Below are 25792 nucleotides of genomic sequence, written 5' to 3' on the forward strand. Positions count from 1 at the left end.
TAATTTACTCCGCGTAGACGATTGAATTATCAAAAGTAACGCTCGCGTAAACATAGTATAACGCTAAAAAAAAATTCTTTATTTTATCCAAATAGATTACAATTAATTGTAATCAATATAAAATATTAATTGTTACAAAGTGGAATGAGAAAGAAGCAAAAACTAATAAAGATATTATTCTTATAAATTAAAAAAATAAACATGTAACAATACACATATGAGATTAATATGAATACATATAAAATAGCGTTAAAGCGTCCCGATCTTAAAAATTAGAAATTCTAAACATTACAAGTTCTATACTAGAAATTAGAAATCTTAAAAATTTAAATCACATGATATATATATATCATGATATATATATATCATGATATTATATATATGATGTATAAACTATTTATTATAATGTATAAGTAATAAAACATAAGAGAATATATAAGAAACTATATAAACTATATTATCTCACACATCATACATTGATGTATTAAATTTTTCAATTATTGTTGTATTATAGTTAAGTTAATACGAGGTCTACACAGATAATATTCTTACTTCTTACATTAATCTCCATATTTTCACTAACTAAAACTGATCCTGAATTTAAGAGAAATAATAATAGTACCCACATTCCATTAATTAAAAAATATCTTTGAAAAATAACAAAAAGATATTTATTACAAACGCAAAAGATACCCGGAAAAAAATGTTAACGTAGATAAAATTTTAGCGCTATAACTTATTCTTCTTCTCTTCCCAATCCCATCTTTCTTCTCCTTTATAAAAGACTTTCATTTGCGAATTTGTATCGATATTCAGGTAATTGTATTTTCCGCTTTGTGAACCGGTCACCGGTAACCAGGAATTTGTAATAGGCGTTGGGTTCCTAAATCAGGTTGAGAAGTAATCATTAATATGTGACTAATAAAAATACACGCCAAAAATTAAAAATTAAAAAAAATTAAAAAAAAATTTCTCGTACCCTGTTTTAGCAAAATCTGTCCACACTTGCGTTAAACCATTTATCATCTTATAGTCTTCTGAATCAACTGCTGGTGGTGACAAGCCAAAATCTTTCATTATACTAGAATAAAACAAATACCCCAAATCCTCCGAATGAGACACACCTATAAAATATTATCATCATTTAACCGTTAATTAAATGTACAAAATAACCTTCTAAATACTTTAAAAGAGATTTCTTTGTAAATTAAATATTATAAAATGGAACTATTTTTTTTGTTTCTTTAAATTCATATAAATTTAGAAATTAAAAAATTTAGAAACATTTACAATATTATTTTATGTCGTAATTACGATATGTGTAATTATGATATACATAATCTCTAAAATTAAAAGTCGCTAGATAGTTAGTAAATTAATTAGCGATAATACCTGGGATCCGAATATCAAATATTTTTCTACTGGGAGAAGTTTCACTCTCGTATGAAAATGTATACAGATACGTCGCTTTGTTATTATTATTCAATTTTGTCTGAATATCCACTACTTCCATTATACTGCGACAGAAGAATACGTCACTGAGAAAATCAACGTAATTCATTAGAGTTTCCTCTGACAGTGCTTTATCACCGAAATAAAAAGATCGCAATTCCTCGACTGTGATTGACATTTTTGATATTTTTGATAAACATCCGGGCGATAAGGTGCTCTTGAAATCGGAATTAATTGTTTTAAAATCTTCTTTGCTTATGTCTGAAATAATTTTAAAAACATTTTAGAACTGTCCGTTATACAGATCGTAGCATAATAAATAATGAATATTTTAATAAACCTTTTTTTTTCAAATTGAGAAATAATTGCGATTTAAGCACATTTGCCAAAGAAAATCTGTTGTCAAAACATTATTTAAAATTTTTCATATAAAAAGTTGCCCAATAAAATAAATTATATAGATAATATTGCATATATATAATATATAATATTTATCTCTCAACACACACTGTGTACGCGTAATATGTTAACGTTAATATATTAACTATAAACAAAGCATAATATAGCGCACGATAAACGCTATTTTGGAATAAAAATATGATTCTGACGAATAATTATGATTTTTATACACGCATTCAAAAATTACGGATTAATAAAATTTGCTAACTCTTTATAGATATATGTACAATATTATTCGTGAAAATTTTATTTGATTGTAAACAATGACAGTGCATGGTAAGTCATCTAATACTAACGTTATGTTATTTTTAACAGAAAACATTCTATGAAAAATTCAAAGCAATTAAAAATATACTTCATTGAGACAAAAACAAAACTCACGTCCGTAAAAGTTACTGCTTATAATAAAAGATCCCTCGTGACTGGTAAAACCTAAAAGAAATGGTACTTCAACTCCGCGGCATATTAACGTCTCTAGATCTCCCGGAAAAACTGGATTCGATGATTCGTGATCCAAAGAAAGTAATAATATCGATTGTTTACGCTCCTGCAAAAACAATATTATCGAAGAAAATTATATTTTATTCGCATAATCTAAAAACAGTAGCGTGTAATTTATTGCACTCATTAATAATTAATTGTATAATTACAACAATAAATGTTCAGATAATTACTGTTTCCGTCAAGAGAAACTTTTGTTCAGCCTCTATAAGCTTTTTCGCGTCGATTGTTTTGAGAAGCTCATAAGCGACTTTCGGATCCGTGGTCGCTTTTCCAAATTTCTCAGCGAGCCGAAAACCTTTGTTCATCGAATGTGGTTGACGTTCGGTAAAAGCCCACCTCATTGTATTAAGGACACCGCTTTGCGATATCGCTTTATGAAATAAATCTGTAAAACAGTCGTAAAAAATTAGTTCTATACATCTTGTCATAATAAAATCTTTCTTCTTTTTTTTCGTAACATCACAAACTATCTTATCAATGCATCAGATTATTGTAATCATTTTGATTCCTTATCACTTTCAAATCGATTTTATCTGAAAATTTCTCTCTCTTTTTCCATTTCTTTCTCGAAAAGTTGTTAGTTATTTTATAAATTTTAACATTTCAATAATATAACTTTCTAATTAAAATTTGAATTAATTATTTAAAACCTACAAAATAAAATTTTTTTAAAATATATTATTCAAAATTAACCAAAAGAAAAAAGAACGGATTTATTATCTAGGTATTTAATAGATTCGTGGTTTTTTATATTTCATATCCAAACGTATTGGTGTTTGATGGGATGAGGATGGGTTTGAAGATTTTAACTTATTGTGAGTGTATCGATAAGCCTATATCGACAAAATATATTGTACCTTTAGCTAATGGAGACAGAGTTAAACAATGTACCAAGGTTCCACCAGCACTTTCACCGAAGATAGTGACATTTTCTGGATCTCCACCAAACTTTGATATATTTTTCTGGATCCATCGCAATGCCACGATTATATCCTTCAAACCTTGATTGCCCGTTGCCACCTTATCGTTAAGGTTTAGAAAACCTGAAGCCATTAATGCATCATTTCTTCACAAAGTCGATTTGTTTAAATTATAAGTAAAATTTACTTTATATCCCAAGTAAATCGCGCCATAAAACTAATTGTGTCTAGCACACTGATCATGGGCAGCAAAATGTAAACTTATATGCAAAAAGTAAAAAAAAACGTGAATTGTAAACGTATTATAAACAAATGTGGATATAACTTTCTTTCTTTTATGAGACTATATTTTTTTAATGTTTAATTTGACTTTAAGACTGTATGGTCTGTAAGAAATCAAATATCCAAGTAAAATAATCGTTGAAATAACAGATACAATATATATAATAAACATTTACTATATTATATATGTGTAAAATACCACAAATGACATACAAATGATCGTATGGCGAAACGTACCTAGAACGCCTAGTCTATAATTCAAGGTGACCAAAACTACATCTTTATTCACGATATAATCGGGGCCATACAAGGATGCATCGCCGGAACCTTTATAAGTGCTACCGCCGTGTATCCACACCATAACCGCGCGTTTCTTCGAGGGTTCGATTTTCGTCGTGTACACATTTAAATAAAGACAATCTTCATCGCCTTCAACTTCGTGTGTGAACAGATCTATTTGAACGGCGACATTTCCGTGCTTCGAAGCGTCTCTATCACCGGACCATGGTTCCGCTGGTACCGGATCCTAATAAATACGTAAAATCTTCTTCTTTACGTAAAATATTGCGTTCGAGTAATAGTTCTTAAATGAGAACAATTTATAAGCTAACGAATAAGCGCTTTAAGTTCCGCATAATAAATCAGGGACAGCATGCGCTAGATGTTTTCTTTCATGATACAATAGTAATAAACAACCTTTAAACTTAATTACTAATTTATCTTCTGAACAAATTGTTTAACAATCAATCATTTCTCCGAGCAATCGCCTGAAAAATTTTTTACGTAATCTCCTTTGGTGTTGCTCATTAAAGTATTTTTCTAAGTAACATTATATAATATATTTTATTGTTACATATGTATAGACTAGAAAAACGAATTATATAATGATAATTATGCGATATAACTGATAAATAGTTTTATCAGTATCATTTAATCGTAATTTTCTCTAAAAGAGTTGATATTTGATATTTTTCGTATTTTTCTAATCTTCTTAAGATGTGACAAGCGATCAGTTAGGCAAAACTAAAATTAATTCATTTTATTCTAAAAATGTATTCAATAATAATAAAACTTTATGTACTCACTTTGAATCTAAGTTCTCCAATCGGCGGTTTCGCGTATGGTATTCCTCGAAAGGCGATGTAGTCATTGCCGTAGACACATTTCTCTACAATACCAATTAACTTTCCCTCATGTACGCATATTTCGATTCTGCCGTTGTCCATATTGGATATGCTGGAAGACTGACGAGAGAACAGTTTATTTATTGGTCCATGTTGCGTAAGATGTTGTGTACAAATTTCAAGGCAAGTGAGATAAAGATCGAGTATGTTGATTAGATATCAGAGTTATCAAAGTACAGCCTACGATAATTTATCATAGAGGCGCGCCCGATCGAGTCTTATATAAACCAATTAAGTATAATAGGCTGCGATCCATTTGACGCTACAAACGCTTCGAAGCATTCCTTTTCTCTTTTCTTTCAATGAAGAAAGAAGGAGAAGAAGAACGCTCCAAAACATTTCTAGCGTCAAGTGGACTGCAGCCATATACGCACTAATGCAGCACGAGTCACGTGCACAAAATACGACAGTTCTATCTTGACCTTTAATAAATTAGAATATTTACTAAAATCTACAGCAAAATAGTGCAATTGTATAGTACCAGTCATGATATTAGACTTTACCGATGACTATATATTTTCAGCGCCAGTTGTTTATATCAAATCTTTTTATAAACTAATGAAATAAGCTGACTTACTCACTGGTGTGTAAGAGTAAAATATACATATAGATGCAAGTACAATAACTGTATATTAAATTGTATATTTTGACAACAATATAATTAAGTTGACGCCAGTTTTTCTTATACAAATGATGAAACAATTACAGTGTATAAGAGCACAATAAAATATTAGTATATAGACACAAATACAATATTATAACTATATTGGATTTTAATGATAATTATAAGTTGACGCTAGTTTCTGATATCAGATCTCTTATACAATTTATACAAATATTGAAACAATTTAGTGTGTTAATTTAGTACAACGAGAGAGGCGCGTATACAGTGACAGTCATTAATCGAGTCCTTTTTGGTAAACTAATGCAGATTAAAGACGGTCAGTGTGTTTGACGTCATTTTCTTACCTTTTTTAAAAAATGTATATCATAGAAGAAACGTAACACTTCTCTTCGATCCCATTGCCACAACCGACGGAAAATTAATCTTGGCGCGAAAATTTTAAAACGCCAATCTCCTGGGATTTTACAATTTGAGTAAACGTGTACTTGAAAATTTACCTCACGTAGCAAACAATAGTAAATACGAAAATTGAAGTTTTGAGCACATTACAAAAAATTTCATTTAACGTCAGGATAAAAACAGAATTGTCACGATGTTTCATTATCGAACGGCAATTCGGAGAAAGCGCTCGCTAAATCAGTTTCCTCGTACTCCAACTTTTCTCGCTCCTCCTTAGAACGCGTAGCCTGAAAATCCTGCGGGATAAAAATCCTCGTCTCGCACACGTATCTCCTGTCGGCCTCGGAAAAGCGCTGCAGCTCGGACCACCTTGTCGCTACGTCCTTGCGCGCGCACTTCCTGAACACCAGGCAGTGAATATGGCGCAGTTTCTCGTACTTGATCCTCATGAATCCCATACGGCTCAGCGCGTACCTCCAGGACCTCATCAGTTTCGCGTTCGCGCCAACGTGCTTCGAGTCCGGGCTCACGATGATCAGGATGCCGCCGCTTTTCAACACGTCGTACGCGTTCCCGCAGCATGCGTATCTCTGCTCCGGACACGGCAGGTACTCCAGCAACAGGGAGAACACGACGGCGTCGAAGAAATTCGCCGGTAATTGACGAATCTCCCGCGTGTCTCGCGAGAGGATCTTCTCCCCTCCGATCGCGACGTTCAAAAAGTCGCATCGATAGACCTCTTCCACCGTGGGCGTTAGATCTATCGCGGTGACGTCGAACGCATCGTCGATACTCAGAGGATTGTAGCAGCTTCCTACGTCCAGCACCGATATTCTCCGTTCGGAAGAATCTCGCAATCTATTTGCCGTACCGCTCGGGTTGTTCTCGCGCGTTCGACCCTCGACGCTAGGCCCCACCGAAGAGAGGGTCATTTTAGCGTTTATATCTCGCTCTCTCTTATCATATTTCTCTCTACCACCGTTGAGAAAGTATTCCTTGCACTGGGCTTTTATCCACTCCATTCTGCAGTACGTTCCGCTTCTCAAACCTGAGTTGTTATCCGCCCAGCACTTGACGGCCAATTTTTGCATCGACGCGGCATACTCCTGGAATAATATCGAAATAATTATAACGTATACTACGAACGAGATACACTATAAAGACGATCTTGGATCGTGCGACTGTTAAAATTGAGATTGTTAACTCATAATATAATATCAATCTTGTGATTTATTATCCTGTTTCGTTTCGTACACATATGTATACGTATGTTTATCGCTCGAAAATATTCAATTTAAATATTTTACAACTGCAATTTTATTTTACTACCGTCCGGTCTGATTGTCCGTCAAGCGATAACTGTAGAAAAAAAGTAGTTTGACGGCAATATATGATATTAATTGCTTCGTAAATATGTATTTTTACATATGAAACATACGTACAGGTGGGTGCATTCTGATATTTGCTGTCAGTACTGAAAGTCTACAATACACGTAAAATATAGAAAAATATAGATTTTCAGTACTGACAGTAGTGACAAATAAATTTAAGGCTAACGTTAAAAACTAGTTATTCAGATATTTATATGTTAGCGATACAAAAATTTATATTTATAATCGATATCTTCAATTATCTTCGGGGTCCCAAGCAATCCCAAGGTTCCATTGATCGCCATGACAATTCGTCCAAAGTGATGACTTTGTGGTTTGTGCTTCTCCAACAGAATTCAACTTTAAATAACACGGACCTGCAAAACGTCGTTTCGCGCCAAATGGCGCTTCCAAGCGATCTCGGCGCCATACTGGTGACATTCGGCGCGTAACAAGGCGTGAGTTCCCTTCACGATGTCAGCCAAGCGTTTATGCTCCTCCGTCGCCATTCGATCGGCCCACACTTTCTCGTTTTCCACGATAAATGCTGCGCGTTTCGTCACGTTTTATCAACTTACACGGAGCTGAACTTTCCCACACTTGTCACATCTACTTTACGTCTGCGTGTTTACATCCGACATCTGCCGACATCCGACACGTGTACTGACTGCAGTGACGGGACGACGGTCGACGGGAGTCAATTCGGCTCCACTTCTGTAATCGCTGACCTACCTACCAACGTCACTGATTTCGAATCAAGTATATCGACACGGCGTAACTTATCAACGGCGTCGGTGTCAGTTTTTCCGAATGGCTCCACCGCGGCGTTGAGCGTCACGGCTCTTTAAAGGACGCGGGTTTGACGTTTGACGAGTTGTCTAGTTGTCGAACGAATCGTAATTTCAAGAGCTCGACGTGCGATCTCAAATTATAGACGAAATAAGAATGGAAACAGGAAGATAACGAGCAACTGTGCAATTGATTGAAGTACATACATTTTTATAACCTGCTATTCACGATGTTTATATCGGTAATGAACGATTATTATTTTACTTGTATAATTTAAATATTCTCGCGTATGAGTGTGAACAGGTATATCTCTTTTGTATACCACAATATCCAAATGGCATTAAATGAACGTGGAATTGATGAATTTTTATCATTTTCCAGATACCTGATATTTATTAAAATGTTGCACGAGATCTTGTTGTCACTTTGGGGATGTTCGACCAGTGTGTCGCAAATAATAGAGGCAGATGTGAGTGTGTATATTATAACAAAATGTAATATATAAATAATTAAGTAATATATATAATGTATAAATAGTACATATAGTAATATACAATTTAAAGCGAACATTATCTACATGTGCTTTTTGTCAAATCATTCGATTTCTCTTCCAGTCCGTAGATCTCGATAAATACTTACATCCCGGCGAACGAGCGCTGCTCAATAAGATATTGGATGTTGTGAAGGAATGCAACGTTGTGCGAAACTTCATACACGCAGTAAGCAGCGAGGATGCGAAAGGTTTGAGGAGAAATCTGACGAAACGTATTTTACTCAATTCGACATAATTGTCTCATTTGTCAATTCAATTTAATCATTTTGTTCCACAGAATATGTCGCTCCCGGTCTGTACATACGTGCTCTGTGCGACGGAATGGATCAAGCGCTGGAGCCGTTTCGCGAAGAAATAATCGAATTGGAGAACACAGTCTTGAACAACCGTCACACCCCGCTGTCGCTGATTCTCTGCAGCGTTGAAAAATATACTTGTCTATTTTCCGTACTGCATTCCATCATCCGTGAGGTGATTATATATATATATACTTCTCCAAGATATTTTATATCAGCTGGTTTTGTTATGATTATATTCGATTGCTTTTTTTTATTTAGATAAAGATGTACGTTTTTTCTTTCCACTTTGTCACAATGTTAACTATATCATGCAGTTGCACAGTTTAATGAGAGTCTAAATAATCCAAAATATTATGGTATCGAATTGAATAGCTACTGCCGTGAAGTATTACAATTTATTTGTGTAGAAAGAAAAGGATGTTATCTTTTTATTTAGATGAAGATATGTGTTTTCTTTCCACTTTGTCACAATGTTAACTATATCGTGCAGTTGCACAGTTTAATGAGAGTCTAAATAATGCAAAATATTATGGTATCGAATTGAATAGCTACTGTCGTGAAGTATTACAATTTATTTGTGCGGAAAGAGAAGGATGTTATCACAACCGTCTCTTTCATTTCAGATTCGTACGCAGAAGCTCCATGGTTGTAAATTGTTGCAGTGTTTACATCAGCGTATGCATACCGGCATACCCGAGATCAACGCCACTTTGGAATTGTAAGAGATTTTTAACGAGACTCAACATTGTTAGCCTTATTCATTTACTCGCTTTTAGGATGGCCCATTCCGTTCACATTGTTTTCTACAAGCATCTAACGAGCTGGCTCTTGTATGGGCATCTGGAGGATATTCACGGAGAATTTTTCATACAAAAATCATCGGATTGCGAGAAACCTTCGACGCATAAGGATGGAAAGAACGATATTGATGCACGCGAATCAATAAATGGGAAGAAAATTGATGTCGATATGTGGGATTATACTGTCCAGATGGACATGCTTCCGTCTTATATCAGGCCGTCGCTGGCAAATAAAATCCTGACCATCGGTCAGACTGTCATTATGTTTGGAAATGACCCCAGACAGAAGAAAGGTAAAAAAAAATGCGATTTTCAATTGCTTGAAAAGGAAACTATCTTGTTACAATTGTTATATCACTCTTCGGAAAATGAGCGCGGTCATCTGGTGCGCGATAGAAGATAGTTGTGAAAAGCCAAGTGTCGGTTTCAGATTTCAGCATGATATCCAAGTCAGAAAATTCCGTGTGGGGCGACAAAGAATACGAGTACTTCAGGAAACTTCAGAATCTCCAGGCGAAGTCTGTTTTTAACATTGTCGAGTTCGACCGCACGATCAACGAATTGAAACAGTGCGTGACCGAGCTACTGTGGCACGTGGCCGTCGAAGAGGCGCAGCTGATGCAGCAGCTCAGACTGGTGAAAGAATTCTTCCTGATGGGACGCGGCGATCTCTTCTTAGAATTCATCAAGCTCACGGCGCACGTTCTGAACAAGGCGCCCACGAGTCATACGTCCAGAGACATTAATCTCGCGTTTCAAATGGCGCTGAGGAGGATGCATCTGAACGACGAAAGCGCTATCGACAGCTTTAACTTCGCGGTGCCCGTGCCACCTTCTGAAAACGAGGACGCCGACACGGACGCCACCGATTTCCCCGATAACGAAAGGCAAGATCCTAATGGTGCGTATTTGTGTTGCAATTTTTTTCCAAGATATTCAAAGACAAGGCGTTGAACAAATTTTATCATTTTAGAGAAACGCGGATGGGGTATGATCACGTTGAAGTACAAAGTTGTTTGGCCGTTGCATCTGTTGTTCAATCCAGCCGTGCTGAACGATTACAACACTTTGTTTCGTTTCCTATTGAGAGTTAAAAAGACCCAGATAGACTTGTGGAATCTCTGGAGCGAGCACATGCAGCACAAGAACATGTAAATTATATATTCATGAATGTCACAAGATAATTAACATTTTTGTTGTCCGTAATTACTATAGCACGATACATTAAATTCACAGCGACATCGGCGTGATCCAATTGAGAAATAATTTGATCTTCATCGTCGACAACTTGCAGTATTATCTGCAAGTAGACGTGCTGGAAAGTCAATATACCGTAATGGAAGCGAGTATGAAGAACACACGGAATTTTGAGGATATACAGAAGGCGCATTCTGTATTTCTGGCTAACGTCATGTCGCAAACCTTTTTGCTAGGCAATGGAACAGGAAAAAAGAATCCCGTAAATTTCATTAAAATCACGATTATAAAATTCAAAATTATGCAGAGTATCGCAGATTTGGTGCGAGCCGTCTTTCGTATATCAATTCTTTGATTAATTTAATCCACATATTTTAAAAATGGCTCCGTAAATCCGAGACACTCTGTTGTCGCTCCTTTGGTATTCATGAATATTTTTAACAGGTGAACAAGTTGATACATCTTTTGCTACGGCTGTGCGACGATTTCATCTTACAAGCGTCCATGTGGGAGGTCGGCAATTTGCTCTTAACGGAGAAAGAAGAGCTCAAAACGTTATGCGAGACGCTCGACAGCGTAATGGACTGGTTGACGAAGACATTGAATAGAGTGCGTGCACAGCCCAGTGGAGAGCACTTGGCTCGATTGCTATTGAGATTAGATTTCAACAGATGGTTCAGTAAAAAGGTTTGAAGGAGGTAAAGAAAATCACGTAGTAAATTACAAACACATCGCGGCATATTACTGACGAAGAACGTAATATTATGTCTCCTTTTGTAAAGATTGTTTTATTAGAGCTCAATAATGTTCAGTCGAGAATTCATAATGGATGATTAAATTAATAATGCGAATAATAACGCGAAAAATTGATAAACAAGAGCTTTAAGTAATTTGTATAAAAGAACACCCTGGCCTGTTGTTCTTTTTACACAGATCACATCTTATACATTTGAAGTCTATAATACTTCCTCAAATTTATTTTTTTGTATCATGCAACTCATACAATCAATATAGTAATCGCTAATATATATTTGTATATAATTTCATTATAATACTCTTTACGAGAATGACTTTAATATATTTATTCTGAATGATGCTAATGGCAGTATGATAAAGACTTGGTTCTACATGTCGTACATGTTTTGTGATAATATAATTATTGGTCCTTTTTAAGCAAGGAACTTGATCTATTATCGTATTATATAGCAATAGATATACGCTCTATAATATATCACAAATATGAAAGAACAATTTTTAAGACTCCTGTTTCTTTGATTCGTGACATTGCGATGTCGTGTGAATTTCTTTCTTGTATTATCGAAATAAATTAACTTTCGTTTACCCTGCTACTCGCATCCTGTAGAAAACAAGAGTCTTAAATAAAAAGAGGCAAGCATTGTTTGAGATCTTTGAAATGTTATTTAACCCTTTGTAATCCTTTGAATTTATCGACATAATGCGTTGTAACAATCTTTCGCATAATTCGAATTTGTTCACACTATTATAATCGCGTAAATTACGTTTTTGGAATTTCCATAAATTCCTTCAATAAAAATTCTTTTTTTTAAATTCATGTTAGCCCCGCTGATTAAATGAAATTGAAATACCTGATTTTTTTTTGCTCCCGATTTGCGAGAAATAACTTGGACCGCAAAGGATTAACATTTATTTTTAATTATTAATATGTAAAATTATAGTACTTTACGCAATACGTGAATTGTTTGTTTTCTTTAAAATACATGGAATTCTTAATTTATTCTTATTGCAGATTGTGAAATTCTCAATCGCTATCGTCATCGTTATAATCTTCTTCGCCGTATCCATGTGCACTATCATCATATCCGCGTTGATGCAGTTGTATTGTGTTTTTGATAGACGCGTCGGAAGCCAATTCCTCCGCGGTGATACCGTCATTATTCTTCAATGTCGCATCGGCATCGTGCTCCAACAATAAATTCACCATCTCCAAATGTCCGTGACTCGCTGCTACGTGCAATGGCGTGTCACCCATTTTATTCTACGATTGAAAGTAAAGAAGATTAAGCGGTAACTTTGTGTGAAACACGCGAATGCAAATGAGGACATACGGCGATACGGTAGAAGCGTCCGCACTTGTATCTCATATTAAAATGTGACCATCTCATTCTGTTGCTTATTTCGTGAAAGCTTAAAATGTTGTAGCGAGTTTAAAGTCATATGGCTACGTTTAGTTGTTTAGTTATTAAATAGGAATGCAAGTCCAGTTCTCTCCAAAGTACAGGTCCATTCCCTTACTTGAGCGTTTACTACGGGATTTAGCAGATTCAGGAGCTCTCTCGCACATTCCAAATGGCCAGTGCGTGCCGCCCAGTACAGCGGCGTGTTCCCAGCTGCATCCAAGCCCGTTCCCGATATGCCCTCCTTCAAGTATTCCGCCAGGAAGGAAACATTGCCCCGTCTCGCAGCGTCGTGCAGCGGCAGCTCGATCTCTTCCGTTTGTTCCTCGACTGAGAACAATAGATTATGAATAGAACATAATAGATTATGAACATTACATTGAGGATAAGCAAATGTTATGCACTTTTCCTTACCATAAGTGGCAGGTATGAGTCCTTTCTGATCTCCGCACTTAGCCCTCCACCAATTTGGATCGGTATCTCTGTCGTAAACGTAAAGTAAATCACCCTCTTCGAATGATAACTCATCCGCCTGTTAAAAGCAATAAAACATCATATTTTTACACATTAAAAATATGTGAAACAATATAATTCCATAATAATAAGAGAAATATAATTACATATATGTTATTACACGACACACGTATATATTATATAAGAAACATATTTTGTGTTAATAGACTGTAGATGCACTTACACGTTGCGCAATATACTTGCATAACGTCCTGACCACTTTTACCTTTCCTTAAAGATAACATATAATATTAACACATTTATGTCAGATACTATCTTAATTAAAAAATAAAAATTTTTCGTGTTTAATTGCAAAATACATTATACTCATATTCTCATGTATCTGATAGTGATGAGATTATTATTCTAACCTAGATTTGTACAATTATACACATTAGCAAAGCTACGCAAAATAAGGTTCCGTCATTCACGGCGGAACTGTAATTCTTTTAGGCTGCTGATTTTTTCATTTCAAGCGTACATTTCGCACTCGATAGATTTTAAATAGATTCGAGACGTTGGATTAAAATGTGTGATATAACCTTAAATTTATATATAATAGAATTTTATTGAGTTCGTAACAAATATGACATGAATATAATTATTATAATTAGCATAAATAAACGATCTATATAATACACGGTCGGTACATACATACAGAGGTTCATATGTACATGTGTAAAAGCTTTTTCCTATCGCGCACAATCATCACAATAGAACCAATAAGTACTTCAGAAATTATACGGTAAATACTTAGATGTCGTTATCAAATTGCGCATAACAAGATCGTAAATTACACATTGCCATGCGAGACAGAGTTGTAATCCGACGTATCGCTATTTTATGGTATATTTACCAGGTTTCCAGGTGGTTTTAGGTGGAACAGGTGGTTTTACAAGCACACTCATGGCTGTGTAATTCTATCGTCATATCAGTCCAATGACTCACACGGATTCACAGTGACGCGCAGCTACATATTCCAGCCGCGGTTGACACGCCCCCCGACGTAGAAATTAATCTAAATCTTCTTTTTCGCCACTTTCATAAACAACACCATATCTGAAATGCACAAGAGAATAAGATGCAATTTAAATGATAATTCAGCTGCTGATATTTTCATGGCCTGTTTAGCAACGGTAATAACATCATGCAAATTAGAAATTCATTTCGAGCGATAAATAAAAAAATTTTCATCGCATTGCTCTAGAAAATAAACTTTAAATCGACACGTGAAATACTCACTGAAGAACACAATCAGAACGAAGGCGATCATGAGCCATACCCAGCATCTCCATTTCGACTTGGTGTGCTCTTCCAACTTTAGGGATTCCTTCTTCAATTTCACAGCGTTTACGTCAGTCAATTTGTCGGACATTTCCAGCACGCCGATATCCTTTTTTATGACAGCGCTCGCCGCTAATGCGTGTTCCTTCATAGTGCTGGTCATGGAGAGCATGTTTTCGGCAATCTTCTCCTGGATGTTACGATTGTACTTCAAAATAGCGTCCAGATCGTCGTCCTGGACATTAGAGCCCGTTAATCTCTGTCGCACGCCATCCTTATTCGCGTCTGTAACACACAACGAGATTCAATGTCGAGAGGTCACGCGTGAGGACTTTCGGTATCGCGCGCCGAAGTAGCAAGTCACCTTTGCCGCTGTGGAACAATTCCGCTCGTAATTCCCGATTGTACTTGGCGACTGTCTTCTGATGTATCTGCGTTGTGATATTCGTACTGGCGGAATTGTTGGTGGACGCTGAACTTTTCGATAACAATTGCGCGGCGATCACCCTCTCCACCGGGTTCGACAACTTCATCGCATTTATTACTCCTTTCAGGAAATCTATCCGTTTGACGTAGCCCATCATAGTATCCTTGGGCGGTTTACTGCAAATGAAAATCCAGCATTTTAACGCTACACAAACATCTTTAATACCGTGATGCCGATAATAATAATTAGATATAATTTGAAAATGATATACGGAGTGTCCTTGATTTTTGCAACATTGAAAAACTATACATCGTGGGTCTGTTTTCTATTGTTGGCTGCGATATATGTAGTTCAGAGTTCATTTTTTTTTACACCACATAGGAAGGAAAAAGATGAGCTCTGAACTAGTGCAGCCAGTTCGGCAATAAAAAACAGGCCCGCTATCGAAGAATTGTCAAAGATTATCGCACAGAGCGTAAATAGATGATGATTTATATCTTTGCTATCGTACCGTGTCTGAACGCGCAAATTTTAATTGGCCGATTTATTCAATCAACTTTAAATACCTACTTCTTATTGAAAAACTATTAATCTTGACACGTTAATCGTAAGATTTTCATCTTGAAGCAAGGACTTTGTTGTTAACCGTTGTCACGCAAAATCTGGGGCACTCTCTATATCATAAATAATGCTTTTTTAATAATAATACATTATACGTTTCAACGATATTATACTGCACAACGGAAAATATTACTTTGGTAAAGCTTGCAGCTCCTTCATCATGTCATCCAGAGAAAGTATGTACTGAAACAAGAAATGCATATGTCAAGCGTTTGTATGAACAAAACTCTTTCACGCAATCTATAGATATTTATAGCTTGTATATGAATAACTTATGTAGCAACTCCTAACGAATAGATTATTCAATTATTGTGTCATTTTCTCAAGAAATAACAGTTATAGAAGAAATTTAACCACCAGCGTGCGGAAGTTAATTTATATACAAATAAAAATTTTATAATAAATATTAAAATTAAAATTGTCTGACGCGTGTCTTGATATTATGCTTTGTATTTCAGATAATTAATATATAAAATCACTCCCCGAGATATCTAATGTACTGCACTAGCCCTAATGTGTGATAAACAGAGGAACGTGACACACACAGAACGTAGAGGTTAGAAACAGCATTCGCATACTTTCTCGAGCTTCCAATCCTTGTTCGGATCATCCTTCGCTATCAGCTCGCAGCGCGTTAGGAGCCGCTTGACGTTGATTTCCAGCCTGGTCATTTGAGTCATTTCCCATGCATGTGGCGGGAAAGAAAGCAGGAGAGTCTCGTGCCGTTACCGTTCAACGTAAACAGGCATGTCATCACATGTCATTCATGACATATGACATATCTCTCGCTTGATCACGTGTGCAGACGAGATAACAGATTATTGTCATCACACGTGATATATGTGATGACGATCAAAAGTATTAGAACATACGATTCGAGTGCCGAAATGTAGTGAAAGCAGTCGAAAGGAGGACTCGTCCGTCGTCCCGAGCGTGTTCAGTTCAGATTTGAGACGCTCGGGAGAAAGTTTCGCGCTTTAAAAATTCGCGCCAATTCTCTTAATTCGCCCGAGCATTCCCGCTTGATTTCGCGCGCGCCATATCGGCCAATCGTAGTGCAGAAATTCAAAATATAAAATTTTCAATATTGCCAAAAATGACGCGTTGAAGACTGAAAGATTGCAAAACTGGGAGAGGAAAGGGCCTGAAGATAAAATTTAACAAATCGGGTCGTCATTGTTAGATTAGTAATGTCTTAATGGAAGAAAAGAAGATAATCGAGTCTATAGATATGATAAAAAGTATTAAGGGATTGTATGTGAAACTGGATGGACTGATCGGTATCTAAAGATGGAAAAATTTAGACAAGATGAATAGGAGAGATAGTGAGCATTGATAAGATTGAAATGTGATAATGTGGGAGGAGGGGAGAAATATGTATTTTGTGGGCAACGGCAAGATTGTATATTAAGTCATTACGTAGAGAAGTGTGTGCAAGATTAGTTTTTAAGGAATCAGGTAGGAATAAAGAAGACATATGTGAAAGAGTATGGAACGGGCAATTATAGGTAAGATAAAAGGAAATTGTTGAGGAAATTGGAGAGATAGAGAGATTATTATTATTATTATACAAAGGTAGTATATATATATACATATATATATTTCCTTATATATATATATATATATATATATATATATATACTACCTTTGTATAATAATAATAATAATCTCTCTTTCTCTCCAATTAATAAGGTTTTTATTCATTTACATTGAAATTGAATGTAATACAATGTAGTCTGATCATATTGTATCTATTACATTTATATTATTTGCACATTTACAGAAAAGATAAATATTCAAGTCAAGGCGATTAAAGCTTCGCACTCGGGGAACCCAGGTCGAATAGAAACGAGCAGGTCAAACGCGGTCCTGGTCTTGCGACAGTCCCGAACGAATATCCTCGTTAATCGCGGATTCCGCTGACTTTGTTCTTTTCGCATTTTTGACCAGAATTTTCGACCTTATATATGCCACTCTTTTTTTTTCGCGCATCGGTGGATAAGCATAGTGTGAATTTTATGACTCATCTAATTGTTGAGTTTTTGAGAATTTTTTAGATTTTTTTTACACGAATTGAAACGTTTTCCAGAAAAACGAACAAAAAAATAATAAAATATTTCAGATTTTTATTATTCAATTTAAAATCCTCATTCGATTGTTTTCGAAAGTATCTGAGAAATTTTACATATTTTTTCAGAATTTTTCATAAATCTCTAAAATATGAGAAATTTTCTCATCAGAATATAGAAAAATTCAAAGAAATCTATATTTTCTTGCAAATAATTTTTTTTCCAGTGTATATACCTACGCAACGTCAACATAATAATAACGATACTGATGTTAATAAGAGTTAAAGCGAATATCAGGGTCTCATTTACCACGTTTACGCGAGCGTTACTTCTGTATATAGTAACTTACGATAATTTACTCCGCGTTAAACGGGCGAATTATCGTAAGTTAAGTTACTACAGAAGTAATACTCGCGCGCGTAAACGTATACCACGTTTACGCGAGCGTTATACTTCTGTAGTAACTTACGATAATTCCTTCGCGTAAACGGGATTTTGTAGTAACTTACGATAATTTACTCCGCGTTAAACGGGCGAATTATCGTAAGTTAATACATCAGAAGTAACGCTCGCGTAAACGTAGTAGTAGTAATTGATAATCAAGATAATTTGCAGGGGGGTTGAGGGTCTGATGTCGAGAGGGTAATGCCCCCCGGCGTTACGTGATTCGCGCGCGTCATGGAGAGGGGGAGAGATCGCGATTCGATCGGCGCCGCGGCCGCGGGGACGCCGTCGCCAATGTCGCCAGTCGTTGCTACGTTCAGGTCGGGGGAGATTCTCGCGACCGAGCATCGTAACGATCACTACGATCAGCAGCAACACCCGGACAATAACGCCGTCGTCGTCGTCATGGGCAAGCAGAACGGCGAGGATCTGGATCAGGACGCGCAGGAGCGGATGCTGAAGGAGGACAGCGCCGCGAAGATCGCGATCGAGAAGGACGAGAAGGCCACCGAGGTGAGGCTCTTCTTCGTGGACCTCGTCTCTCGACTCCCCTCCGCCTCGAGATCCCCAAAATTTGCGAAGATAAAAAAGCCGGCTGTCTCGCCCGCACTTTTTTTATCTTCCGCGCGAGGCTCTCTCGAACGCATTTGGAGACGTCTCGAGTTTCCCCTGAGAAAGGAAAGGTTGAGATCCGAGCTCCGTCCGTTAATCGCGGTTAACCTCAATCCGCCGTTTTGCAGACGTCACGTCGAGACGGGACACGGGACCACGCGGGAACGGTCTTGCCTTTTGTTAGCTCCCTTTGGCTCACGGACACGCCTATCTCGCCACTCGCCATTGTGCGAGCGATCGATCGCCCCCGGAGACGGACAATGACCGATGTTTCTATATATGCGCCCTTACGGAACAGTAGACCGGATTATCTTAATGCGATTTAAACAAAAAACACGATTTTTTTTTTTTTTTTTATTCGGATTTATTGGATCGTAGCAAGAGCGAGGCGTATCGTGTTGTTTCGACAGCTGCGAACGGTAAAGGAAGATGGGTCGATTAAATCTGGAAAGTACGCAAGTCCCGAGCAAGTTGCATCATAATGTGACCCGAGTCTTTTTTGTTTAGCTTATTCTAAAATACGCATCTGGTTGATATGCAGCATGGAGATATTAGCTTCCATAATTTACACGTTTAATCCTTGTCAGCTTTGATGAGTAAACAACGATTCCTTGAATTTGAATTTTTATCTGCCTTATGGCAACGTATATTCTCGGTTTGTCGCGAAAAAGAAAAAAATACGAGTATCATCTTTCGGAACACTCGGCAACAACATTAATTACGTATTATACATATACTTGCATGTATTTTTGTTATTATATTTAATATCTTGACAATTAGTGTTGCCATATACTGGTCTGATATGTCTATAATTATATTATGAACTGTCTTGTAATTCTCTTAGGGCCGGTTGTTCCAACCTGTTGGTAAGCTGATTAATAGTTAAATCATATGTTTATCTTTGTTTAATGTAAAGGATAAACAAAGACATATATATATGATTTAACTATTAGTTAGTTTACCAAAAGGTTGGAACACACCCGACCCTTACTCGAGTCAACTTCAAAGTGTACGCTTCTTCGAACAGGTGAAGTTTATCTCGGAGAATGGCGACGCCAAGATCGACATCGAGATGGTGAAGGCGGTGCTATCCGGAATGGGAAAGGAGGAATTGATGAAATTCGCAAACGATCCGTTCTGGGTGAAATTGAGATGGGCCTTGTTCGTCGTCTTCTGGCTGATATGGGCAGCCATGTTGGCCGGTGCCATAGCGATCATCGTGATGGCGCCAAAATGCGCCGCTCCTGAGCCGAAGAAACTGTGGGAGGAGAGCGCGATTGTTGAATTGGACGTCTCGGATGATCTCAACTTGAATGTACTGGACGATTTGAAAAGTCAACGTATCAGGGCCATATCTCTCTCATCCTTGGTGAAGGAAAGCGCGAACGGTACGCATAAACTCGAATGTTTATATACTTTCTCAGAATATGTTATATTAATTGTAATGTCGATTAATTATATTTTGATATTCTTAATTTTTACAGGAGGAACCATAGATTTTAAAGCCGTCAAGCCGAATTTAGGAAACATCAGCGATTTGGAAAATTTCATTAAAGTGGCAAAGGAGAAGGACCAACAAATCTTTTTGGAGTTGGATCCCAACCATTCCTCCGTGGAGCATCCGTGGTTTAAACAATCTGTACTGAGAGAGGAGCCATTCACGTCCTATTACGTCTGGGCTGATGGAATAATCAGTTCTGACGGTGGAAAAGAAAGACGAAGTCCTCCGAATAATTGGGTCAGTCATACTTCTTTCCGACAAGTGATTTTCCGACGTAGAAAAGGAATGACGCGTACGAACTTAAAATATACTTTTGCAGTTGAGCGTGTACGGCGGATCCGCATGGGAATGGAACGAACAAAGGCGCCAATATTACCTTCATCAGTTCAACAAGTCGCAACCTGATCTGAATTACACCAACCCGGCAGTGGTGACAGAATTTAAAGTAGGTCTCTCTTGCGTCTTTATTTTTAGCCGACCGATTTATCCCGTCTTAATTTATATACGTATCTCATCGTCCTATTCTTCGTTTAAGGACGTCTTGACTCACTGGCTGAAATTAGGCATTAGCGGTTTTCGCTTGGCAAACACGCAGTATCTGACGGAAGATCCGGAGCTGCGCGACGAATCCAGGAGCATTCTTCCCGTAGAACCGAACAGTTATCAGTCGCTAGTGCACGTTCACACGCGCGATCGTTCGGAGAACGCTGCGGTATTATCGAAATGGCAAGAAGTCGTTCGCAACGAAACTGCTGGCAAAGGGTACGTTCGCTTCCTTTGTACCGTAGTTTCGCGATGTGCGCGTTATCTATATATCAGCTCACGCGTGTATCGTTATTTACAGGTTGTTCGCGTTGCAAGATGACATTGGCGCGGACATCTTGCAAGTTTATAACGAAAAGACGACGATTGATCTACCGCAGAGTTCGCACTTCCTCACTAATGCCAACGCGAGCGTAAACGCGACGGACTTGCGTAAAAGTATATCGCAATGGCTTGCCGTCACGCCGTGGCCTGCGTGGAATGTAAGTGTAACGAAATTAATTTTCATTACATGGTTTTAAAGATGACACTAATTTTTACTGTGTAATTTTAAATTTTTAACTTTGTAAACTTTGTATGTATTTCAATCGTAGGTGAATGGCAAACAGCGTTCCTTGAGGCAACGCATGCCTAAAGACGTCGCCGATAGTATCGTTTTAATGACCATGTTACTACCGGGCACGCCGATTCTTCGAGAAGAGGACGTCATGTCCGCGAAGGATGCGTTCGCAACCTTGTCGGGTGCCCGAAGCAGTCTAACGTTCCTTCACGGGAATACGACTCTCAGAATAATAAACGGGACTGTCTTCGTATACGCGAGGTAAGCTTCATGACAATTTATTTAAAAAAAAAAAAAAACAATGTGCCGTAAGCATTGGCTTTACACAAGTTTATGTGCGCTTTAATAAATATTCATTCGCGAAGAAGCTTTTAGAAGCGTTGGGCAACAAATTAATATAATATAATATATTTTTAACTATCAATTATCGGTTAATTAACTTTGAAAATTAGTCGTTTAGATTGCTTTTCAATTTTTTTCTATCCAAGTGGTTTGATTTATACGTAAGAAAGATTAACGGTATACTCTCTATGCGCATGAATGAAGGAGGTGGGTTTTAATTGGATAATTGAATTCATCCTTTACGCACACAATTGACTAACGTCGAGTTATCCTTAAACGTCTCGGCCCGTGTTCTCACGGTGCTTTTGGCGATGCATCTATCGCTTGATTTTATCTCGTACAAAGTACCGCTTCGAAATAGAACGGCTAAAACTCCTAAACATTTTTTTGACGTTAAGAATTAGAAAATGGGGGCTAATTAAAAAAAATGCTTTGAGCGCATAATAAATACGATAGACTAACCAAAGATTAATTTTCCCTGTTCCACGCTTCCCTGTACGCAACACAGGAATTGGTGAGTCGACGTACTAACATGTCGCGATTATGCTTTGCAATAAAAACTTAACTGCATGCAAAAAATACGATAAAACCAACTAACAGCTATACGCGATACTGTGTAACTTACACTTCGTATCGTACATATGCTTCGAAATGTTTTGCTTTTGCTTGAATAAAGTCCGAAAGTATATCAATAAATACGTAAATTAAATTTGTAGGGTAAAAAGTGGCAATCCCGGATATCTCGTGGCGTATCAGACAGGAGACGAACCAGCCGTCATAAACCTGTCCGGAATACCGCGGATATCGGAAGAAATCAATGTGGTCGCGCATAGTCCCAACTACGACCAAAATACGGAAGTAATGAAGTAAGAAGATTTTCACGATCTGTAAAAATCTCTATTTTTTATGTTCAATAATTTAATTTAATATGAAAACTTTATCGCTTTTTCAGGACGAAATTACCGTCGGATGCTGTGCCCATATCACCGAAAAGCACACTGATTTTAACATTCGTACCGAAGGAGTCTTAATCGATCCAAAAGAATTTAAATGCGAGAGCAATCGGCTATATACGATTGCATTTTTTTCTTCAATATACAAAACTGAAGGAAATCAAGGTTGATATCAAAAAGATTAAAATTGAGTTGTATCGAAATTCAAATTAACGGCAATATAGATAGAGGCTAGAGGTTCTAAAAATGTGAAATTACTACTTGGATCATTATTTATGCTGAAGCTTATCCGATTTATTTGTATGTTGAAACAAAGCATAGTGTGAAGAAAATATGTTTTATTTGAATCATATACCTGTGTGTGCATACATTACATTGTGCAACAAAAAGAAATGTGTATCTCAATGTCCGTACGTGTAATGAAAATATATATAGCAAGCATCAAATACAAAGATTTGTAACTTCTTCCTGGAAGGGGAGGCGGGAGGGGCGCCACGCTATCCAAAATTGCACGACTATTGAACGAAAATCTTTATTAAAAGAATCCCACGATGCTTTTAACCGCATGTGTGCGCAAGATTTTGTTTTTATTACATAATAAATGTACAGCCTAAATATGTTGATCCTTAGATATGGGAAACAGTATGTACACACACACACACACGCGAGATTTGCTTTTGGAACGGAGCTCGGCAAGAACTTGTCGCTTTCGGCTGATTTTCAGCTGGCTCCGCCTAGCGCTATTTCCCTTGCCTCGTTGCGTCGTCCCGCGCGCAGCTAGGCCGAGCTTTAGGCGGAGCCCGCGGAAAATCGGCCCAAAAGTTCATTTCTCGCCGAACTCTGACTTGGAAGATTCATTCGATATGGAGCTTGTGTGGATCGGTGAATCTCGCCGTTATAATGTAAAACAGAGCGGGTAACACAACTAGGGCCAACATCGCGGGATGAATGCTGATTCCGCGAAGAGTCGCGACCGCTATCACGCCGTATCCGTGCAGCAACCAATGGCCCAAAATTACTATCACGTTTTTTATATCCGAGACGGAGCTCAACAGCAACGATTTTACCGTTTGATTCAGTTTGAACGCGAAATGCGCCGCATTCGAGAGCACCGACAGGATAATGGTGATATAGGGGAAAGAGTAATCTGCAAAAGAGAAAAATATATAATTAGCAATTAGTAAATATCATTGAAGCGCTCTATAGGGTATATATGACGACATACATATCAGACCTCCTCCCACAGCGTGGAGTAACGCGAGGATTGGATAGAAGTACAACGCTGCGTAAATAGAGAACTTGCCCTGTTTCGGCAAAAATTTCCTGGCTATTAGCGGCCTTATCAATAGCACGAGGACTATTCCTAAGACGTAGAAGACGAAAACCATGGTGTATCTGCACAATCGTAAAGTAATGTAAATTAAAGATACCAATATGATACGTTCCGATAGACGCTAACAGAATATTTACGGAAATAATGATTACGCATTACAATATCTAGAGGTTTAAATAGAAGCTTTATATTTTTATCTAATACTAACAACGGATAAACCGCCTCTTGCGTGCAGTGTAAGGTCGCTTCGTAATTCGGATTCGGATTATGCAGCAGGGTGTACCAGTCCGACAATTTGTTCGCCTTGCACGACTTGAAGTTGAACGTCCCGATGGGATCCGTCAGCTGCAGGACTACGAGGCATGCCAGGACCACCTCGAACAAGGCAGACAGGTGAAGGGCGATCACCTCTTTGGGTATATTGCGACGCATAGCAACCATGTCGATGCAGAACCAGTGCAACACCAGGGCCAGGAGGGCCATGAAGCCTAGGTAGAGCCAGTCGTAGAACACGGGCGCATCCTCGCAGGGCTCGCACGCCGACGAGGCGTTGGCGCGGAAGCCGCGCGGGCAAGCGCCGCAATCGCTCCAATTCCCATCCGACAGCAGCTCTCTGCCGCAATACAATCCGGGACACCGCGCGAGGACATTCATGGCGTCGCTCTGCTTTCCTCGAGAGAACTCGTCCTAAAAGTTAGAAGCATCCTTGGCTCGAGTAAATTTATATCGACACGGACATAACGTGGTTACAAACGGATCTCTGGTCTTAGACCCTCTTGATACAAATAAATAATTTTACCAGGTTCCCCTACGGATCCTCACGCAACTCCGAATGTTTTGGATTCCCCTCTTTCCATCAGCTTCCATACATCGCACGATTCACTCGCGTCGATCACCTTGGCTCACTTTGTATTCTTTGCACGCTAAAACGGATTAGATCCACGTGCTACACGCTCGGGGATCATTCCTCTCTCTCTTCCTTCAATTATATCCGTCGAAAACGAAATACTACCCTTCGACTCCTTTCGTATCGAATCTCACAGACTTCTCTTTCCTCTGTCATTCGAGGAACGTGGTTTCGTGTTCCTCAATAATCTCACTCGTCGTTCGCTCGTTGGGAACCTCTCAATGCTGCACGACAAAGATGTATTTTTTTTTATTGACAAACAAGTGTGCGTACCAGTCTACGTACTACATACCTTTTCTTCGTGCTTCAAACTAACGACCCGAACACGCTGTCAGCTGTCATCAAAGTGTCAAAACTGGCGAGAGGAACGGGACGGCATCTGGCACGAGCGTCGATCATCGCGAGAAACGCGCCGTCCCCCCCGGTCGGTCAAGTCACGCTCGCGCGTATATTTATGGAATTACGGCGAGAATCGACGACGAGTGACGCAAGGGAGGCGAGTTATTTATAAATTAATTGTGCATTTGTTTAGACGAGAGACCTTTGAGGTCGCCCCGACGCTACGACGCGTTATAATTATCGCTAAAACCGTTGTACTAATTAAGGAGTCTTATATTAATTATAATAGAGTTAAAAACTCTCGCGCGGGGGACACTTGACATTTTGCACACACGTATATAATGCGTGTCTTCCGA

General features: G+C 37.9%; 6 protein-coding genes across 15 annotated transcripts; 2 read left to right on the forward strand and 4 right to left on the reverse strand.

Annotated features, from left to right (window-relative positions):
• Window positions 1-432: 432 nt before the first annotated feature.
• On the reverse strand, window positions 433-5907 carry LOC143893272 (juvenile hormone esterase-like). 4 transcript variants are annotated; one of them, XM_077398475.1, is made up of 9 exons: window positions 5771-5907; window positions 4703-4861; window positions 3855-4143; window positions 3273-3458; window positions 2586-2800; window positions 2293-2458; window positions 1393-1713; window positions 980-1124; window positions 433-883 (listed from the first exon to the last, which is right to left on the reverse strand). In XM_077398475.1, exons 2-9 carry the CDS (start codon window positions 4841-4843, stop codon window positions 730-732), a joined length of 1617 nt encoding a protein of 538 aa, XP_077254601.1. In that variant the 5' UTR covers window positions 4844-4861; window positions 5771-5907; the 3' UTR covers window positions 433-729. The 4 variants fall into 4 exon arrangements, with proteins under 4 accessions (XP_077254601.1, XP_077254603.1, XP_077254604.1 ...); XM_077398477.1 differs by lacking the exon at window positions 5771-5907 and adding an exon at window positions 4986-5750; XM_077398478.1 differs by lacking the exon at window positions 5771-5907 and adding an exon at window positions 4979-5750.
• A 106-nt stretch (window positions 5908-6013) lies between these two features.
• Window positions 6014-7912, reverse strand: Samtor (S-adenosylmethionine sensor upstream of TORC1). Of its 2 annotated transcripts, none has more exons than XM_077398492.1 (2): window positions 7774-7912; window positions 6014-6931 (listed from the first exon to the last, which is right to left on the reverse strand). In XM_077398492.1, the coding sequence occupies exon 2, from the start codon at window positions 6914-6916 to the stop codon at window positions 6014-6016; it is 903 nt and encodes a 300-aa protein (XP_077254618.1). In that variant the 5' UTR covers window positions 6917-6931; window positions 7774-7912. The 2 variants fall into 2 exon arrangements, with proteins under 2 accessions (XP_077254618.1, XP_077254617.1); XM_077398491.1 differs by lacking the exon at window positions 7774-7912 and adding an exon at window positions 7573-7707.
• Window positions 7913-8041: 129 nt separating this feature from the next.
• Window positions 8042-12237, forward strand: Grip75 (gamma-tubulin complex component 4). 3 transcript variants are annotated; one of them, XM_077398473.1, is made up of 10 exons: window positions 8042-8182; window positions 8366-8453; window positions 8599-8725; window positions 8815-9008; window positions 9460-9554; window positions 9613-9929; window positions 10067-10537; window positions 10610-10787; window positions 10873-11095; window positions 11278-12237. In XM_077398473.1, the coding sequence occupies exons 2-10, from the start codon at window positions 8385-8387 to the stop codon at window positions 11524-11526; spliced, it is 1923 nt and encodes a 640-aa protein (XP_077254599.1). In that variant the 5' UTR covers window positions 8042-8182; window positions 8366-8384; the 3' UTR covers window positions 11527-12237. The 3 variants fall into 3 exon arrangements, with proteins under 3 accessions (XP_077254599.1, XP_077254597.1, XP_077254598.1); XM_077398471.1 differs by having other exon boundaries at window positions 8060-8287; XM_077398472.1 differs by having other exon boundaries at window positions 8060-8225.
• On the reverse strand, window positions 11603-16784 carry Use1 (Vesicle transport protein Use1). 4 transcript variants are annotated; one of them, XR_013255760.1, is made up of 6 exons: window positions 16413-16784; window positions 15968-16017; window positions 15151-15389; window positions 14745-15071; window positions 14359-14561; window positions 13404-13521 (listed from the first exon to the last, which is right to left on the reverse strand). XR_013255760.1 is itself a non-coding variant. In XM_077398496.1 (5 exons), the coding sequence occupies exons 1-5, from the start codon at window positions 14408-14410 to the stop codon at window positions 12614-12616; spliced, it is 666 nt and encodes a 221-aa protein (XP_077254622.1). In that variant the 5' UTR covers window positions 14411-14555; the 3' UTR covers window positions 11603-12613. The 4 variants fall into 4 exon arrangements, 2 of the variants coding, with proteins under 2 accessions (XP_077254622.1, XP_077254621.1); XR_013255759.1 differs by lacking the exon at window positions 13404-13521 and adding an exon at window positions 13704-13733 and having other exon boundaries at window positions 14157-14561; XM_077398496.1 differs by lacking the exons at window positions 14745-15071; window positions 15151-15389; window positions 15968-16017; window positions 16413-16784 and adding exons at window positions 11603-12850; window positions 13108-13319; window positions 13687-13733 and having other exon boundaries at window positions 14359-14555.
• A 1782-nt stretch (window positions 16785-18566) lies between these two features.
• Window positions 18567-23223, forward strand: Cd98hc (CD98 heavy chain). Its single transcript, XM_077398474.1, has 9 exons — window positions 18567-18860; window positions 19987-20347; window positions 20444-20697; window positions 20780-20905; window positions 20996-21222; window positions 21305-21485; window positions 21597-21823; window positions 22621-22770; window positions 22857-23223. The coding sequence occupies exons 1-9, from the start codon at window positions 18582-18584 to the stop codon at window positions 22933-22935; spliced, it is 1884 nt and encodes a 627-aa protein (XP_077254600.1). The 5' UTR covers window positions 18567-18581; the 3' UTR covers window positions 22936-23223.
• A 150-nt stretch (window positions 23224-23373) lies between these two features.
• On the reverse strand, window positions 23374-25548 carry LOC143893283 (JNK1/MAPK8-associated membrane protein). The gene is made up of 5 exons (XM_077398494.1): window positions 25390-25548; window positions 24990-25321; window positions 24399-24877; window positions 24083-24252; window positions 23374-24004 (listed from the first exon to the last, which is right to left on the reverse strand). Exons 3-5 carry the CDS (start codon window positions 24842-24844, stop codon window positions 23712-23714), a joined length of 909 nt encoding a protein of 302 aa, XP_077254620.1. The 5' UTR covers window positions 24845-24877; window positions 24990-25321; window positions 25390-25548; the 3' UTR covers window positions 23374-23711.
• Between the last annotated feature and the right edge of the window lie 244 nt (window positions 25549-25792).

Source organism: Temnothorax americanus, unplaced genomic scaffold (genome assembly GCF_048541705.1).
Source record: "Temnothorax americanus isolate GAGA-0224 unplaced genomic scaffold, ASM4854170v1 Scaffold12, whole genome shotgun sequence".
In the NCBI taxonomy this organism is placed as follows: domain Eukaryota; kingdom Metazoa; phylum Arthropoda; class Insecta; order Hymenoptera; family Formicidae; genus Temnothorax; species Temnothorax americanus.

Coding starts and splice junctions, on each gene's coding strand:
- LOC143893272 (XM_077398475.1), bottom strand. CDS start 4,843: ATGGACAACGGCAGAATCGAAATATGCGTACATGAGGGAAAGTTAATT. Junction 3,459..3,854: donor TTATAGACTAGGCGTTCTAG/GTACGTTTCGCC, acceptor TAATGGCTTCAG/GTTTTCTAAACCTTAACGAT. Junction 2,459..2,585: donor AGTTTCTCTTGACGGAAACA/GTAATTATCTGA, acceptor TTGTTTTTGCAG/GAGCGTAAACAATCGATATT.
- Samtor (XM_077398491.1), bottom strand. CDS start 7,704: ATGGCGACGGAGGAGCATAAACGCTTGGCTGACATCGTGAAGGGAACT. Junction 6,932..7,572: donor CGCGAAACGACGTTTTGCAG/GTCCGTGTTATT, acceptor ATATTATTCCAG/GAGTATGCCGCGTCGATGCA.
- Grip75 (XM_077398471.1), top strand. Junction 10,538..10,609: donor CGAAAGGCAAGATCCTAATG/GTGCGTATTTGT, acceptor TTATCATTTTAG/AGAAACGCGGATGGGGTATG. Junction 10,788..10,872: donor CACATGCAGCACAAGAACAT/GTAAATTATATA, acceptor TTAAATTCACAG/CGACATCGGCGTGATCCAAT.
- Use1 (XM_077398495.1), bottom strand. CDS start 16,514: ATGACTCAAATGACCAGGCTGGAAATCAACGTCAAGCGGCTCCTAACG. Junction 15,390..15,967: donor GAGCTGCAAGCTTTACCAAA/GTAATATTTTCC, acceptor TTTCATTTGCAG/TAAACCGCCCAAGGATACTA. Junction 14,562..14,744: donor CGTTCTGATTGTGTTCTTCA/GTGAGTATTTCA, acceptor TGTGCATTTCAG/ATATGGTGTTGTTTATGAAA.
- Cd98hc (XM_077398474.1), top strand. CDS start 18,582: ATGGAGAGGGGGAGAGATCGCGATTCGATCGGCGCCGCGGCCGCGGGG. Junction 20,698..20,779: donor GAAGTCCTCCGAATAATTGG/GTCAGTCATACT, acceptor ATACTTTTGCAG/TTGAGCGTGTACGGCGGATC. Junction 21,824..22,620: donor ACTGTCTTCGTATACGCGAG/GTAAGCTTCATG, acceptor TTAAATTTGTAG/GGTAAAAAGTGGCAATCCCG.
- LOC143893283 (XM_077398494.1), bottom strand. CDS start 24,844: ATGAATGTCCTCGCGCGGTGTCCCGGATTGTATTGCGGCAGAGAGCTG. Junction 24,253..24,398: donor CAAGAGGCGGTTTATCCGTT/GTTAGTATTAGA, acceptor ACGATTGTGCAG/ATACACCATGGTTTTCGTCT. Junction 24,005..24,082: donor TGTGGGAGGAGGTCTGATAT/GTATGTCGTCAT, acceptor TCTCTTTTGCAG/ATTACTCTTTCCCCTATATC.